At 53.4% G+C, this 17,585-nt stretch overlaps 5 protein-coding genes across 5 annotated transcripts; 2 read left to right on the top strand and 3 right to left on the bottom strand.

The window, feature by feature from the left end:
• Positions 1-458: 458 nt before the first annotated feature.
• Positions 459-2,322, bottom strand: PG985_007448 (Fumagillin dodecapentaenoate synthase; the record flags this gene model as incomplete). Its single annotated transcript, XM_066827216.1, has 5 exons — positions 459-578; positions 663-1,228; positions 1,280-1,287; positions 1,417-1,887; positions 2,006-2,322. 5 exons carry the CDS (start codon positions 2,320-2,322, stop codon positions 459-461), a joined length of 1,482 nt encoding a protein of 493 aa, XP_066684891.1.
• Positions 2,323-3,361: 1,039 nt separating this feature from the next.
• Positions 3,362-4,822, bottom strand: PG985_007447 (Enoyl reductase LovC; the record flags this gene model as incomplete). Its single annotated transcript, XM_066827215.1, has 1 exon — positions 3,362-4,822. The coding sequence occupies one exon, from the start codon at positions 4,820-4,822 to the stop codon at positions 3,362-3,364; it is 1,461 nt and encodes a 486-aa protein (XP_066684890.1).
• A 1,194-nt stretch (positions 4,823-6,016) lies between these two features.
• On the bottom strand, positions 6,017-7,372 carry PG985_007446 (Enoyl reductase LovC; the record flags this gene model as incomplete). Its single annotated transcript, XM_066827214.1, has 1 exon — positions 6,017-7,372. One exon carries the CDS (start codon positions 7,370-7,372, stop codon positions 6,017-6,019), a length of 1,356 nt encoding a protein of 451 aa, XP_066684889.1.
• Positions 7,373-10,543: 3,171 nt separating this feature from the next.
• PG985_007445 (uncharacterized protein) lies at positions 10,544-10,999 on the top strand (the record flags this gene model as incomplete). Its single annotated transcript, XM_066827213.1, has 1 exon — positions 10,544-10,999. The coding sequence occupies one exon, from the start codon at positions 10,544-10,546 to the stop codon at positions 10,997-10,999; it is 456 nt and encodes a 151-aa protein (XP_066684888.1).
• Positions 11,000-12,487: 1,488 nt separating this feature from the next.
• Positions 12,488-15,324, top strand: PG985_007444 (uncharacterized protein; the record flags this gene model as incomplete). Its single annotated transcript, XM_066827212.1, has 6 exons — positions 12,488-13,389; positions 13,613-13,826; positions 13,979-14,012; positions 14,102-14,160; positions 14,599-14,663; positions 15,258-15,324. The coding sequence occupies 6 exons, from the start codon at positions 12,488-12,490 to the stop codon at positions 15,322-15,324; spliced, it is 1,341 nt and encodes a 446-aa protein (XP_066684887.1).
• Between the last annotated feature and the right edge of the window lie 2,261 nt (positions 15,325-17,585).

Below are 17,585 nucleotides of genomic sequence, written 5' to 3'. Positions count from 1 at the left end.
CAAAGCAGCTTACACCGGGTCGTGGCGTGGCGCGGCCGGCCGTCGATCACTCACCGATGCATACCCCATCCCATCCCAGCTGATTGCGCCCAGTTTCACGACGGGTTTCCACCCCCGCTCGGGACATGCATACATGGTTGGTAAAAGTCGGTGCAAAAGGGTTCGTCCGCTACGATCTTGAGCGGGCTTTGCATGCATTTGCCAAATCTACGTATGTTGCTTTTTTGTTCGTTTCAGCTGGGACAGACCACCACATCATCGGTACGTAGTCTCCGACGGATCGTTAACTCCGCGCCCAGTTCTGCATTGCTAGACTGTCGGTGTACCGTAAAGCTACACAAGGCGGTGGGGATATGTTACACAGGTAGAAGAAGGATGATCACCTCCAACCGCATGCAGGTACACTACACCACACCATACGACAACCAGAAAATCTGGCTCGCGCACACATACATGTCTTATGCGATCGACGACTCGGTTACATTCACCCACATGTTCTCCTCAACCCACACGGCGTAGCTCTTACTATCCCATGGCTTGGAGGGGTTGGCCAGCTGAAAGTCGAAGGCACGAAGTAACTGAAGGACACACCATTAGCGCGGGAACCCCCTGAACCGGTCAAGAAACCTGGGACGACCGAATACGCCAACAAACACACTCACCTCGAAATAGACTTTGTTGAGCTCCATGTAGGCGATGGGCTTTCCAGCACACATAGTTCGGCCGTAGCCGAAGACTAGCTCAGTCAAGTTCTCCAGCTTGGTACGCGTGGCCTCGTCGACCTCCTCAAAGCGTTCAGGCCGGAAGAGGTCTGCGTCCTCGCCAAAGAGGGCCTTGGAACGGGTCAAGGCCGCCGCGTTCATGCCGACGGCCGTGCCTGCGGGGATGAACTTGCCGTGGAGCCAGTCGCCGCCCGCGGGTACCACCTTGGGGTAGAGCCCCGGGGCGGGGGCGCGGATGCGGAGGCCCTCGTAGATGACGGCTTGGAGGTAGGAGATCTTCTTGGCCTCCTCGAACTTGATCGGGCTCGACGCCCGCCCTTCGTCGACCGCTTGCCGGATTATCTGCTTCAGCTTGTTGTAGATGCGCGGGCTTGACATGAGGTGGAGCATGGTGCTTCGGACGACGGAGGCGGTCGTGTCGCTGCCGGCGATGACCATGAAGAGGCCTTCGGTCTCGCACTCTTTCTGGGTTAGGCCGTGGGCCATGAAGGCGCCCTGTTCAGATCCTTGTCAGACACGTACACAGCATTGCGAAGTGGTGATCAGGGGGTGCGTACCAGCATATCTTTTTGGCGTTTTGAGTCGGGACGGAAACGCTCCCCTACGATTTTCTCTGCTACTCTTCAAGGGAGAAAACATACCGGTAAGTTGTTGCTCATCGATGTTAGGTAGGTTCCCTTGGGTCATTACTCACGCCATTACTTTTCCCATACCGGCTTTGTCTGTTGTCCTAGGTCCAAACCACCGGAGGAACCAGTTTGAATACAAAACGTTCCGTATCCAAGGCACGTCGAGTGTCACGGCCACTATGGACCAATTCTCCCTCACGCTGCGCAGGAAGTCGTGTAAGTCTTCGTCGGCCTTCAGGTAGCCAAACTCTTGGCCGAAGCCGGCACGGGTGATGACATCCATGGTGAAGAAGCTGATGATCTTGGAAAAGTCGAGCAGGCGGCTCGGCTCTTGCGCCCCAATCTCCTTGCTGAGGTACTTTGTCCGAATCAGTGCGACCAGCTCCCGGACGTGGTCGTCCACGCCGCCCTCCAGCGCCGTCGTGTCGCGGCCCGAGTAGGCCGAGGCCGTCTTGGCTTTTTGCTTGTCGTGCGCGGCGAGGTCCAGGGTCGTGAACATGGTGTCTTCGTAGGGATTAAATCGGGATCCCATATACCTAATCCCAACCAAGCATTAATGAATATGTCCTCTCCAATGTTCTTTTTCCTCGTTCTCTTTCCCTCCTTCTTTCATCTATCTTCACACAAACAGTTCTTGGCAAGGGTCACTCATACCAGGAGTCTTTGCCGTAGGGGCTCCGGACCCCGGACACCTTGCGGATGATTTCCGGGTCGTCGGTGCTGATCTCGTTGGGGCCGACGCGCACCAGGGGCCCGTACTGCCGGGGCAGGTCGCGGTAGATGTGCCACTGCCGCGTGCTGCGGGTCACCTTGGCGAGCCAGAGGTAGGAAAACGAGGCGAGGAACGGGCCGGGGATGTGACGCAGGCGGCGCCATGTCACGACGGCTTGTATGCCGTAGCACAGCACCAAGGCCGCGACGCCGACGAGAATCACGCCCGTTCGGCTGAGGTCGAGGTCAAGGAGGGCCATGTTTTCTGTGGTGTTCGGTCGGGATATAGAAAGAAAGCTGACTGCTCTCATAGGAAGGACGGCGATCGGCTTGAAAACCTGGATATGCCTTAGTTAAACGGAAAAAGTTGTTGGAGTGGTTGATTGACTCGACAGAAGCAGCAATCCGCGATCTAGCAATGTGCGCCCAGAGCACCGGCGGGAAACTCGGTTACACGATGCATGAAAGCCGTTGGAGAAAATGCAGATGCAGGTGTGATGGGCCAAAAAGCCCTCCAATCATCTTACATTTTCCACCTCACTCCTGCATCCTGCACGCTGGAAGGCAAAAAGCAGTAACGAATCAGCGAGATGATGTGTCGTCAATGCACAGAAATATCCCTGCTGGCATCGGTTAGTCGGTGCTCGACATAAGTAGTCGAGTCGTCCCAAGATCTCTCTCGTTGAGCTTCGTGCGGGGTTGCACACGATGGGTGCAGCTTTACCAGATAATGAATGGCTGGCACATCACAGATCTACGGTTTCTCATATGCAATTTTGATCACATTATCACAACCCCATGCAAGAGGAAAGTAGGATAAGGCACCTACGGGCATTCATCGATCACCAATATGAATGAGGTCACAGTCACTTTGGGGCAAGGGGTTTGTAGTATCTGATTTCATTCATCTCATGAAAGCAAGCAAGCATCATTCTAGCTTGTTCATTCCTTAAAGCTTCCAAGGCTCATTGCCTCTAAGCTTCCATGTCTTCATTGTCTGCATTTCACCGCCTCGTTGGTGCAAATAAAGCTTCGCAATGCTCTTGTCGTTCTCGTTCGCCTCGAAACCCGCCTCGGGATGTATGTACAGATTGTACCGCGGCGTCTGCGGTAGGCGGGTTGGCGCTAATAGTACAGGATTGACGCCACCAGAGTACCAGAACAGTGTTCCGGAAGAGTGTACCAGAAGAGTTCAACCGTGAGAGTGCGCCCGAAGAGTGTGCCCTGCGATGCTCGATCTTACTCGCATGGGTCTTGGCCGTAGCGGAATTGAATCTGGTTCCAGCCCTGTACTCCTTGCTAGGGAGCAAAGGATCCCGGTCCCTGAGTCCGAAGTCGATGAAGAGCCTGGTACGCGTTCTCGCTTTGGCACCGCGTGGACGAGAAGTGGAATTCAACCACACGCCAGTTACCCTGATCGTGCGTGGTGAAGGCGGTGTCTGCCTCGTAGAAGAAGTCGGCCTTAAAGAAGGCATCCATTTCATTGAGGGTGACAATCGAAGGAGGGCCGGCGACGACGACGACGCGAGAACGGATATCGTTGGGATCCATCGGTGCCGAACGGATATTGTTGTAGACAGCGTTCGGGCTGTACATGTTACCATCGTTATCGGTAACGGTGAAGCGGCCGGCGCGAATCTCCTCGAACAACCAGTTCACACCACAGCGCTGGAAAAAGACGAGCTTTGCGGCACAGTGGTAGGGGTTCTGCTGATCCGGAGCGTTGATGTACAAGGCCCAGATCTTGCTGCCACAGCGACGAATGTTCTTCAGGAGCATATGAGGCGTGCATGTGGGAGGGAGGCCTCTAATAAACACGCTGCAGTTGTCTTGATCCTGAACATTGGCCGATCTGTTCTGGTGCGAGCGCGAACCGCGGTAGTTGTCCGAAAAGTTGAAGTTCGGATCGTAAAGCATGACACCGCCTGCCTGCTGGCCCTCGCCATTCGCCTGCACAGCGGCTCTGGGAGGCGGATAGGCAGCTCGGTCAACGTTCCGATGCTGGCGGACATTGTTGTTGTGCTGCAGTTGTTGGTAGTATCCGCTGGCCGGCTGGGGTGTCTGGGTGAAGCCTTGCACCTGACGAGGGGTTTGACGGCCGAATCGCGTCTGGTGAGAATGGTGCTGGCCGAAGTTGTTCATGGGTTCGGGAGCTCCGCCCATGACGTTGTTGTAGCCCTGCTGAGAGGGCTGCCCAGCATAGCTGTTCGATCCATGACGCTGGCCAGTAAAGCCGACGGTGTTCTGGTTCTGGCCAGTGAAACCCTGCTGCTGGCCACTGAAGCCCTGGTACTGACCACTGAAGCCTTGCTTCTGGCTATTGAAGCCCTGCTGCTGGCCAGCGAAGCCTTGATGCTGCCCATTATAGCCCTGTTGATGACCAGTGTAGCCCTGGTGGTGCTGAACAGTGAAGCCTTGATTCTGACCAGTAAATCCAGGCGGGGGGCGAAGGCCAGGCGGGGGGCGGAGGCCAGGCGGGGGGCGGTGGGCGACAACATTGCTAGCAGGAGAAGGACGAGCCGGTAGCATGTTGTTGTTGTTGACGGGGGGTCGAGCCGGCAACATGTTGGTCGGGGCCTGAACGTGGTGGCCGGCATGGTTGTTGCGCTGGCCGACGTGCTGCTGGCCTGCGCTGCTGCTAGTGACGGAGGCGTCGTCCTGTTCAGGCTGGCTGCTCTGGCCACGCCAGATGCCTGGGTGGAAGGCCAGGTCCTCCTCCTGGCTTTGTTGGCTGGAGGGAGTTTGGTTACGCGAAGACATCTTGAATGATTGATGAATGTGAAAAGATGTTTTCGGGTAGTGAAAAGATAACTTCAAGGAGGGGAATGCTTAGGGTTATCTTGTAAAAAGTTGTTGGTTGTGAGAAGGTGATGCCTTTAGAGGATGCAAAGTTCGCCTAAAAAGGTGTCAAAGATGCATTGAATGGAAGGTTGAATGTTCCAGACAGAGGATGCAAAGTTCGCCTAGGAAGGTGTCAAAGATGCATTGAATGGAAGGTTGTATGTTCCAGGAAAAAATTCAGAAGTCAGATCCACGGTATCTCATATGCAGTTTTGATTATGGTACTATAATGCTATGCACGCGGAAAGTAAGATAAGGCAACTACGATCATTTGTCGATCACCAATATATGTTTGAGGTGTTGTTTATTTTTGGGGGGGGGTGAACTATCTGTATATCATGACTTTATATTTCATGATCCATTCCAACTTGTGAAGCAGGCGTATCGTTGCTTGATTACTGCCTTGCACACTCGTTTCTCATAATCCTGCCCTTGTACCCCAGTTGCCTCAACCTCCTCACTCGGTCGCAATTGCCTCAGAACTCGGGCTACTCGCATGGGTCGGGACCGTACTCAACCTGATCCTGGCGCCAGAGATCCGGGCTTCCCTAGAGTACGAATGGCTCTGGACCATGGGCGATCAGTTGGTCGAGAATCCTGTATCCATTCTCGCTCTGGCATCGTGCTGACGAGTCTTGAATGATTGAATGTGAAAGATGTCTTTAGGGAGTAGATTCAGAAGTCAGATCTACGGTATCTTATGCCATGTACACGGAAAGTAAGATTAGGCGCCTACAATCAATTATTGATCGCCAATATGAATGAGGTCACAGTTATTTTGGGGGAAGGATTTTATAGAATATGGTTTTATTTATCTCATAAAGCAAGTATTCTTCTAGCTCGCTCATTCCTTAAGCTTTCACATCTTCATAGCCATGCGTCACCGTTTGGTGACAAAAGAAAGCTTGGTAACCATTCCAGCGCCGGTGTCGCAAATCGCCGAGGGTGTATGTACAAAGGATACCACGGCGTCTGTGGTGGATGGAATTGGTGCTAATCATACAGAATCGTCTTCGTCTCAACGCAGGAGAATGTGCTCATCGTCTCTCTGCCTTACTCGCAAGGGTCAGGGCCGTACTGGACCTGGACCTGGCGCCAGAGTTCCGGAGTTCCCTAGACTCCGTAAGACGCTGGGCCATGCGAAATAAGGCGGTCGAGGAGCTGGTAGCCGTTCTCACTCTGACAACGGGCGGAAGAGAACTGGAACTGGATCTTGCGCCAGTTCGCATCTTCGTAGAGAGTGAAAGCGCAGTCAGCCTCGTAGAAGAAGTATCTCTTGAAGATCTCGTCGAGATTGTTGAGGGTGATGATCACAGCTGGACCAGAGACGATGAGGATCCGAGATCGAGGGTCGGTGGCAGCCAGCGGGCCGGACTTGATGTTGTTATAGACGGCATTGGGTGCATAGACATTGCTGCCAAAGGGCTCCTCTACGTGGAAGACGAATGCACCGTCCCGGATCTGACCAAAAAGCCACTCAACGCCGCAGCGCTGGAAAAACACGAGCTTCGCAGCGCAGTTGTTCGGGTTGTTTGCATCAGGTGCATTGATATGCAAAGCAAAAACCTTAGTGCCGCAACCTCGAATGTGGCCCAACAGCATGTTGGGGGTGGTGGCGGGAGGCAGTCCCCGGATGAAGACGCTGCAGTTGTCTTCGTCACGAACGTTGGCCGAGAAATTGGCTCGGCTATCACGAGATCCTCGGTAATTATCCGAGAAGGTGAAATTCGGATCATACGCTTGAGGCGCATTGTTGGGGCCGTGGCCAGCCTGCAGCTGAGCTCTGGCGGGTGGGTAGGCGCTGCGAGGGTTCGTGGCGCGCGAGAAGGCTACATTGCCAGCGGGACGTTGAGCGACCATGTTATTGCTGGCGGGCTGTTGACCAGTGAAGCCAACGGGCTCCCGATCACGACGGCGACCACCAAAGCCGGGGGGAGGAGCAATCTGCTGGCCGGTGGCATTGCTCGGACCAGGACCACCAAACCCGGGGGGAGGAGCAAGTTGCTGGCCGGTGGCATTGCTCGGACCAGAGTACTGCTGCCAACCGTTGTTGGCGGGAATGGGACCCTGCTGGTTCATGAAGCCACTCTGGGGACGTTGGCTGGCGATGTTGTTGCGACCCCAGTGCTGACTTGTGAGGTCGGGCGGAGGGCGGTTGGCGGCGACGTTGGTAGCCCCGAAATGGTGACCGGCGGCGCTGTTCATGTTGACCTGAGGGCGAGCGGGCAACATGTTGCTCATCTGAGGACGAGCCGGCAAGGTGTTGTTGTTATGCTGGGTCTGGTAGCCCATGCTGTTGGCGCGTTGGCTGCCCTGGTTCTGGTTGCCCTGGTCCTGACCTGAGCTACTGGCGACGGAGGCATCATCGGGGCCAGCAGGATTCATCTGGTTCTGCCAGATGTTGGGGTGGAAGGAAAGGTCCTCGTCGGAGCTCTGCTCGCGAGAGGGACCCTGGTTGTGTGTTGACATCTTGAATAATTGACTAGGAAGATGACTTATGAAACTGAAATGTTTCAGTTAGGTGTTGTAAAGAGTTGTCGAGGGTGGGAAGACGATGCTCTTAGACGATGCAAAGTTCGCAAAGGATGTTGCGAAAAATGCAGTGGAGGGTTGTGTGCTCAAGGAAAAAAATCCAGAAGTCTGAGCTGGAAAGGAAGGGTGCCCTTTATAGGTGTTTTTTCTGGTGGAGGGACGTACTGATTGCATTCAATGCTTTACTGAATAACAACAGCTCCACCGAATAACAGCACTGAATGCCTTTACTTCTAGTTGATACAGGCTTGCTCGACTACTGTAATGCCTAAGCTACAGCTGCTACCTCAGGGGAGAGCTGGGGGACAATAGGTAACTGTAGGAAACGAGTAGCATTACAAACACCTTAGGTAGAGTAGCTGTTTACCTTTCTTACACATTTCCTTCACATTGTGGAAAGAAAAAGACGTACTCAGATTCCTTTCACACACAGCTCAGAATATGAATAGGGGCTCGGCCCAACAATCCAGCTGCGGGACGGACCGTGTCTTAGGGCAACCACTCGGGAGAACAATGACTGCCCGGACAATGAAACTGAATATTCCAAACGGGAAGCTTCTTGGTTTGTCCACAAGTAGTAATTATATGCTGCCCGTAATTGGAACATGAGATACTACGAAGTGGTGACTGTGTATGGCGGTGTACTGTTCAGCTGAATGCTACATTATATGGCCTCCTGAGAAACATGGCCCGCTAACGGCCCTATTGCTACAATTGATGGATGGTTCATAAAAGATATTTGTATGTGGAACTAAATTCATTGCTATTGTGAACGTGTATTGATACAGTGTAGACGTGGTCGACTTGAGCGCGTCTGTCCGGCTGTACGGGCAGAAACATGCCCTTAGGGAGCGCTTCCGGGTATTGCCTCCACGCCGTACTGCCTGAGTATGACTTCGTGAGTACCGTGTGTTTGCTTCCATATCTGATGCATCGAAAATGTGATTTTGGGCTCAGTTTGCCTCAGCAAGATTAGCTACAGCAGCTCGAGCCTGAGGGAAAATTGAGGAGGTAATAGTTAATCGGCCCCAAGATGTCGAATAATGCCATTTAGAAGCAAGTGGTCTTCGAAATAATGCCTGGGGAGAAGACGAGGTTTCCGTCTGAGTCCACAGCTCGCAATCTTGGAATAAGCACTCACTGCTTTGACAGGACCTGTCTCGGTAGGAGTTCAGGCTCGTGGCCATCGCCTCATTTAGTGTAGATGTCCCTGAAGCGAAAGGCGATGATGCCAGAGACAGATCTACCCATCAGACTGGATTTCCAATGTCTTTTATATGTGTAAGGTGGAAATATGCCACAAAGCAAGTTCATTAGCAATGCCCAGCCGTGTCTAATTCACGATGTTGATCTACTGATTGCGCCATGTTTGGTGGTTGAGGGTGTCTAGGTAAATGACGCGTAGAACGAAGCAAACGTGAGACGTGAGTGACTGTAAGACACACCGGCCTATCAATATACAGTAAATTAAAGTAAGCGAGTAGCTGGAGGGAGCATAGGTGTCTACCGTATGACGGTTATAGATGATTCACCAGCTGGATGTTCATATTGTATGTCAGGATCACTACTGTCATCCTACGCCGTATGTCATGGGACTACTCCAACCTGACGTAGTTACTGGCCGCTTGGTCGTGATCCTTTCAGTCTGGGATGCCAACGTGATTGCGCATTGGAGGCATCTTAGGCAGTAATCGCAATGATCTTGCCGCGTGATGGGCCAGTAGACGCTCTGGTTCATTTGTCACAGTGTCATGGCCGAGGAAGTTGTCACTTCTGATCACACAGACTCATCCATTTTCGCGTCCGACTGTAGCGTGTAGAGCTGTCTGAGAACGTTCATTTCCGACTCTGGGGGGTCTTTGATGGAGTGATTCTGATGTTGGGCCTCCGGTCTTCCACAAAAGGTCTTCTGATGGAAGGTCCATTTCGTGAATGTCGGAAAACCTGGAAGAGGTGACCGTCGTGAAGTCGATATTGGTTGAAGCCACTCGCCTGAACAAGAAGCGAAATGATGGAAATAAGTCAATTACCACCGCCTCACTGATCGACAATAATGCTACCAAATTCTCATCGATGTCACTAACCATCGAGTTTGGCAGATGTCCCCAGACAACAACGGATCGTCAAGAGACAAGTGGGACGACGCAGTTTCGTCCGATTTGCTTTGACTGACTTCGTACCTTATAAAATATGTATGTGCTGGGAGATTCTCTAATCTTTTTCATCCAGTGTGTTCTATTAAACCTTCTTGGTCGTCTGAATGATGTCGCTTTGGATCTTACTCGGATATTCAGTATCTACATCAATCGTTTTCAAGTAATCTACCGCTAACATTGATATATCATATTATTTCAATCAGTATTCGACCAAGTCGTACGTGGCACAGCGGGAGAGTCTGCAAGATAAGAGAAGGCCCAGCCGCGGCAGGGTTTCGGATGACGGGCAAGAGTTGACTTCCGTCTTGACTCGCGTGGCAGTTATAGACATGTACTCCAACATCTCGCTTCGGCTAGCAGTCATTGTCCAAATACTGGCTCTCGAGTGCTTTGGATGTCCATAGACATGAAAGCTCATTTGCATTACATCATCAAACGCTGAGGCGAGACATCTGTGGCTTTTCGAACGGTCGCCCGGCAAATGTCTGGGGACGAGAATGGGGTGATCATGCCATGCATGATATGTACTACGGACGAACCAAAGATGAGCAACATCACTGCAACAGAGGGACCGCTAACAGCATTCTCCATCCTGTCAAGCTTCTAGACTCCCGAGGCCGCCTGTTGTCGTTCAAACCAGGAGATTTGGCATTGAGAAGCTGTAGTAGGTTGCTTGTCGCCAAGAGAATGTAAACATCTCATGTGCGATCTGAGATCTGCTGAAACGTCAAGCTGTATGCCACCGAGCTTCATATCGATATCCCATCCCTGCCCCATAAACGAACCATTGGGGACATTTGGAAAGGAGAGCAGTACTGCATATATATACACAGTGTCTTGGCCAACTCCTCAGACCAGAAAGATCCGCAGAAGATCGAAAGTAAAATAATACAGTGCTATTACCTATATAATCAGCTCCCTCCCCTTGCGATTGGTGTTACTTTTGAATATCATGTCGACCAATAATCACCACCGCTTTGGACTGTTCTGCGTACAACTACTCCTGGCGACTTCTCTTGTGATCTCCCCCATCAGCGCAACCCCCATCTCCCCACCACCAGCCGGACTGGAGGACAGATCCCCACCATCCCAACAAGATCCCACCACCACCAAACGCACCACGGTCAGCGGCCACGGCGTCCTCCTCGGCGACGGCACCATCAGCGGCGGGGTGGGCGAGGTCGTGACATCGTCCGGCGGCCTGCAGACGGCCGACGAGATCAGCAGCGAGTCCATCATCGTCAACGGCAAGCCGCTCGAGCTGACGGGCGGCGGCCTCACGACCGTCGTCGATGGCCAGAACGGCGGATCGAGCCTCGGTGGAGTTAAGACGAACCCGGATGGCAGCACCTCGGTCGACATATCCGGCAGCGACGTCACGCGGGGTGGAGTTACAATCGTTGAATGAGTGCCTGCTCCAGGAGTTCTGGCGGCGGTGGCGGGCCGTGGTGAACCGGTCCAGGAGGCCGGGCAACAAGAAGAAGAAGGCGAAGAAGCGGCAGGAACTGGATGTGGAGTTGGAGAAGTTACCGTTGCTATAAATACACATACCCATCCGCCCCTTGAAGCTCAAGCTCATGTCCTTGCTTGTACACGTGGATAGTCAATGCGATTTGTAGCATTTCAGTGGCATACTCCATTCGTCTCGTCGCCAACTGCTAGCGAACGGATACGTGTCCTAGAAAGAGGTGAACTGATACATCGTTATAAAATCAGCCAGAAAAACTTGGTTGGACATTCGTCTAGGAATACCATCATCGTCGGCGGTCTACCCCCTTTCATTTCGCCGTCGTTTGCCTCTACCCCTATTCAGGTCCCTATCATCATTCCTACATCCAGGACTGGCCAAGGACTAATGTAACTGGTCAATCTGCCTACCTTCGCGCGAAGTATACACTTGCGAATTCTTGCGCCCACTGTGATGAAAATTCTTCAATTGACTGCGCCTTGTAGAAGGCGCCAAGGTCATCGTATGGTGTGATAATGAGGAGACGGCACTCGGTCAGCTCAAATCACTGCTACACAACGTTTGCAATGTCAATTGTCGCCAACCGATTCCCAGTAGCACGTCATAAACCCTGTATCTCCGCGAAGAAAAAATGATCGATCACGGCGTCTAATATCATCCAGAACGATGTAACGTATTTTAAGTGGCCATGTTTCGACATACAAGTAGGCGCCGGCGTTTATTGAAAGCGTCAAGATCTTGATCTCGAATCTCGGTACACAAAGGCTAGCGGTTCGTTAGTGGCCGGCGGGGAGGCGATGCAAGCGTCTCGCTCTCGGGGGGCTGCGGCTCAGCCACAGTACTGCCCGAGTGCCCCTCAAATGAGGGCCCAGTTTGCCTTGGAATGACAGGCGGGGTATCAGGTCCATAGCGACTCCCCAGCGCATGGTCGAGCTGAAAATCAATAATGATCATCGTCGGGACAAGGCATAGACCCCGACAACAGGTTCGCGCCGTCTCCTGCTTTTTTAAAAGTAACTGTCATGCAATGCAAAGGCGCAGAGGGAGAGAGAAAAGGCAACCCAACAACTCGGCTCAATGCAGCCAGCGGCTTCGTCTAGTGTGTACTTTATTTCTTAATATAGTTCTTGCCTCATTCCCAGTCGTCCCACGGCATCTAATATATTTCGTTCCCGGCTCTCCCGTTCTCTCGCGCGCGCGACGAATTACTTACCCATAACTCATCATCAATTGGCTCTGGGGGATTAGGACAAGACTAAGAACACCCACGCCTTGCTTACGTCCTCTCCCTTTCGCTCTCTTGGTCTTTGTCTCTGAACTCGCTCTCTCTGTCTGTCCGTCTCGCTCGCTTTCTCGCTCGCTGTCGCTAGGAAAACTAAAAACATTGAAACGATTGATTTCGGCCGAACGAACAAACTTTCGGGCAACATGGGGATCCGTGACATGCTAAAGAAGAAAGATCGGCTGGCTGAAGGTTATTCGGCCGATGCCGCAACCACCGTCAACAAGCTCGCGGCGCCAGAGTTTACCTTCATCCGAACCGACACCCACACCGAGGAGCGCATCTTCCCGCCCTCGACCCCCCAAGACGAGTACCTGACGGCCAAGGACTCCTTCCCCGCCGCGCCCGCCGCGACCAAACCCCGGCGCAGCCTCGACGTCTTCAAGAGCCGGTCGCGCGGCAACAGCGCATCGAGCGCGAACAACAACGACACCAGCAAGAACCATAAGGAGGCGACAGCCGCCGCGGCCGTGCCTCCCACGAGCCCCCTGCTCCCACAGAACCAACAACAATCGCAGACGTCGTTACGGCCCAAGGAGACGGTCGGGAGGCGGCTGTCGCACCGACTGCACATCGGGACGTCGTCGACGCCGCGCCGGACCAGCACGTCCGAGTTCGTGCCCGAGAACCTGCCGACCATCAACCTGCCGCCCGACGCCGCCGAGCCCGAGTGGGAGGCCCGCGCCACCGCCCTGGCCCACCAGACGGAGCAGGCCCGCAGCCGCTCGGGGTCGGTGACGCCCAGCCCGCTCGCCGAGAAGGCGAACCCGTACGAGCTGCCGCCGCTCGACATGGGCATCGACCGGGGGATCATCGACGGAATCACCGGCACGACCACATCGACGACGACAGCGGCGGCCGGCAACGAGCCGAGGCCCACCACCACCCGGAAGGTGTCGTCCCAGCAGATCGACGCCGACATCCAGGAGGCGATCCGGCTGCACGAGGACGGGCAGCTGGAGCAGTCTACGGTCAAGTTTGGCATTCTGGCGGATCCCAATGGGGCTAACAACCCCCTGAGTCAGGTGCTGTACGGGCTTGCATTAAGGTCAGTCTCTCCGGGAGGACACAGAACGGCCCCGCATCCGGTCATGATGGCAGTCGTAGTAGACGTGTGACCTCATTGGGCAATTGCCGGTGCTGTTGCTGTTGTTGTTGCCTACAGTACAAAGGCGCCTTATCTATCTATAATCATCTATTGGGGGGTGGCCCTATTATGCGCCGCCGGGGCCTGACAAATTGCTAACATGCTGTTTTTGGAATCACATCAGGCACGGCTGGGGATGCACGCCGGACCCTGAACGCGCCATCACCTTCCTGTCGGCGGCGGCTTCCAACGCCGCGCTGGTGGAGAACCTGGCGCTGCAGGCCGGCATGAAGAAAGGGGGCGCTGCCAAGGGCGAGCTCGTACTGGCCATCTTCGAGCTGGCCAACTGCTTCCGTCATGGATGGGGTATACCTAAGGATTCGGTCGCAGCGAAACAGGTGAGTGGGCATCGCAACCTCCTTGTTTGTTGGGATCTTCCCTTCCCTGGCAGCAGCAGCCTGAGCCTTGCTCTCGTAGCCGATGGGGATGGGCAGGATCTGCCGAGAGATGGGCTTCAGCTCGCTAACGCACGTTGGGTCGAAACCATCAGTATTACGAGACGGCCGCGAATCTTGGAGACACTGGTAAGTCCTGCAGGAAACGGAGGGATCATCGATCGACCTCTGATTACGAGTTCCTGGGTCGGCTGACGATGAGATTTGTCCGGATCTAGACGCCATGAACGAGGTTGCCTGGTGCTATGTCGAGGGCTTCGGCTGCAAGAAGGACAAGGTACGTTTGTGTTTGCGTTGGGCATGAAGTTACAGATCATCCATCCTCACCCAATCTCACACCACGCAAACATCCGGCGGATTGTCGAGTCAGAGTGACCAAGGCGAGATGTCATTCCTCGTCATTCGGGAAGTGCCCGGGGAGGCGTTCCAGTGGACGATGAGCCTCGATCCCACGGGTTCTGTGGCTTGGGGGACCATGCTATTCTTCGTATGGCCCCGGGGACCCGGGGAGGGAGGCTGAGCCTGTAGGCATCCAAGGATCGCGGTCCTTTGTTTACCCACGGCGACGTTGGGCATCAATAAGCCTCATGGGGTCGTCTCTCCCCTACCCTTACCCTGGTCATGATCCAAGAAAAGAAAATGTTCCAGATCCGCCGGCGCAAGCCATGATCTCCGATGTCATCACATGAGGCTTACGAAAGGCGTTGCTTTTTAGTATTCTGCCGCGAAGTACTACCGGCTAGCCGAGCAAAACGGTAACAAGACGCTAGGGAATACATGGTAAGTCGCAAAACGTTCTATTATTGTTGTTTCCCCCTTTCCCTTCTTAGAGGCGTTTCGTCATTGTCATTGGCGCGGCCCGAGGCCTGCAGAACGGCCGTCGCAGATGACACCTGCCAGAGGGCGTTGATAGGCTGTCAATTGGCCCAGCCCTTTTCTTGGCCTGTTCGCCTTATTTTCCCACCCCATCGTCCCTTTTGGGCCTGCTTGGGGTCTCTTGGGGGGTCTTGATCCTGGGGTCGTGTGTACCTTTCCCTTGTGGTTGGCCCTGCGGGCGAGTGCCCTATCATCAACCTGCCTAGGGCTATGATTGGTGGCCCGGCTACGCAAACAGCCCGGGACTTAGAGGGAAAGCCACCACCGCATTGTCTCCTTCCTCCCCCGGGTTATCTTGTCATCTCAATAGCCGGTGCCTATCTGCCTTGGAAGCACCTGCACACGCGCGAGATCTCGCATCTGACCACCCTCTCTCTTTTCCTTGTTCATCCCTTGGTTTAATGCCTCATATACGGTTTTTTGAGGCTGTGTTCCCGCTCATGATGTTTGCTTTCGTGTTGTTGTTACTGTTCGTGCCTTACTTACGAAATCCCGCAGGATATGGAAAGATAAATATAATCCTCCCGATGCCAATGGTGGCGGTGGTAAGAGCAAGAAAAAGTAAATCGCAGTCAGTCGGTCAGTCAGCGAGCAGGTTGGCGGGCGCTAGGTGGGTGGGATCTTACTTACGGTTTTGGAGACGGGGACACACTTTTTACTGTTTTGAATTGTAATAAAGGAATAATTCACGTCATGGGATTTCCCTTTTGATGCTTCTACTATTACTACTATTACTGCTTCTGCTTCTCTCAATACCACCACCACTACCAACCAACCAACCATTACCTCTCTCGAACTCCTGCAGTAGCATTCTGCGATGCCGGCATTCCTCGATTGGCTATGATGTGCGTGCCCGATATCTACCTATGCTTCAGGAGAGAGCATTCATTCATCGTGATCCAAGGCTGGCTACCGTAGGCTGCTGCGTAAGGGGGTTCGTAAGGGCTCATATCCGTCCCCATTCATTGGACATAAATGAACGAAGGAATTGATTTTGTGTTGGTCAGACGGACTGGATGGAATGTCACCTCACCTTACTACTACCATAGCCTACAGACGGGGAAACGAAGGCTGTCTGCCGAGAGGAGGGCTGTTGTTGCAACTGTAAGGTAAGCAGCAGCTGTATGGCATGCGCATGTATGTATGTATGTGTAGGTGCATGCATGCATGCCTATTTGCGGGGGGAGGAACGTAACATTTCTGGTATGGACCGGCATTGCTTCCTTCACTTCTCTTCTCACTCGCGCTCGCGGTCTGGCTCTTTTCAGTAAGTGGTGTCATTAATGCACAGGGGCAACAGGGGCACGCACTCACTCATACACATGCTTGCACACACTTTCACACAGAGAGTCGATGGTGGACTCGGGGTGGGTAGGTGGGTATCTCGGGCGCATTTCTTGCTTGTAGGACTCGAGAGAGTAGGTACTCGTATGGGTGTGGGTGCGGGTTTGGGTGCGAGGTCAATATATTGCTCTATGCAAGCTTACACACACACACACACACACACACATATATATACGATGGATTCCCGCCCATACTTATCGGGTTGTCGGTCGGTCAGCTTGAGCCGTAGGTAGGGAGTATCTAGTCAGCACAACGAACGTATCAAGTAATTAATTAATCAATGATCCCGTGACAAAACGTAAAAAGTGAGGAGGAGGAGTTCCATCCCGCCCCGTCGGGATTCGTGGAGACTTGCAGCTTGTTTTCTTCTAGAACAGGCGTCATGTCTTTGCTGTTTCTTTTTCTGCTCTCCTTCTCATCTATTTCCGACAGAGCTGGCTGTCCCCGTCTTAGAAGAAGAAGTGATGCCGGTAGCCGCATAGGTTAGTGAGTATTACGGTACCTATTCGTAGCTGACGAATGGGTTCTCTACTTTGACCTACTCTTGCTTGCACCTCAGTAACTCAAGCACCTGCGAGCGCCGAGTTTCCAGCTACTACGTTAACCCTAGGCGGGGATCCGATAGTCTATCGATAGGGCCGGTCTATTGTGTAACGGAAAAAAAAAAATGCATGCGTGTAATATGGGATGGTGACTGCGCGTTTTCGTGTAAGACTCCGGCGGAGGGGGTGGAGGGAGGGAGGAAGAAGAGGGCGTCGTCGTCCTTCATCCGGGTGACACCCGATTCGAAGAATGAAGTACGTGATAGTAGTAATAATAACGGAGTACGTAGTAGTAGTAGTAACAGAATGCGAAGTGCGCGTATCACCAACACTCGCACACAAAGATGGGATAGGCACGTTTCGGGGGAAGAAGCTCTTGCGGTAAGAGTCGGCAAGAATGGAAGCAGAGAAGTGAGGGAAATATTTAGAGTGCTGACACTGTCTTACAAGTTTCCTTCTTTTCTTTTTTCCCTTCTCCAAATATGCACTGCTGAGTAAATCCCCCATGTCGGCACTTCTTCCCATGGGGGGACGTTTCATATCGTTACCTCTGGGGGCCGAAGATGGATTTGCGTGCAGAGTGGCTGCGACGGCGTCATCTTTCTCGTCTCGTCTCTCTTGATCTCCAAGAAAGGGCTTCTTCTTTCTTCTTCAAGTACGACGTCAAGCCGCCTATCTACCTTCGTCCTCCCTGCACAAGATCGCACGCGAGAGAGAGGGGGGGGGGGGCGAGGCCTTGGCCTTGGCCGGGCGATGGTTAAGGGTTCTACGACGGGAGAGAGATCGCGGCGCACGGCAGCGGGCGGGCAGCACGACTCGGATCAGAAAAACGAGATGGCAGGGAAAGGTAGGTAGGTAACTATCAGTCCTATATTACCTGATTCCGCGGGATGTGGGAGGAAGCAGAGGGAACATTGCCTTGGTTCTTGCGCAAAGTCCC

This window comes from Apiospora marii (assembly GCF_038362585.1).
Source record: "Apiospora marii strain CBS 49790 chromosome Unknown utg000004l_segment0_segment1, whole genome shotgun sequence".
Taxonomy (NCBI): Eukaryota; Fungi; Ascomycota; class Sordariomycetes; order Amphisphaeriales; family Apiosporaceae; genus Apiospora; species Apiospora marii.
The sequence above is the reverse complement of the archived record's forward strand: the minus strand, read 5'-3'. Positions and strand labels throughout refer to the sequence as shown.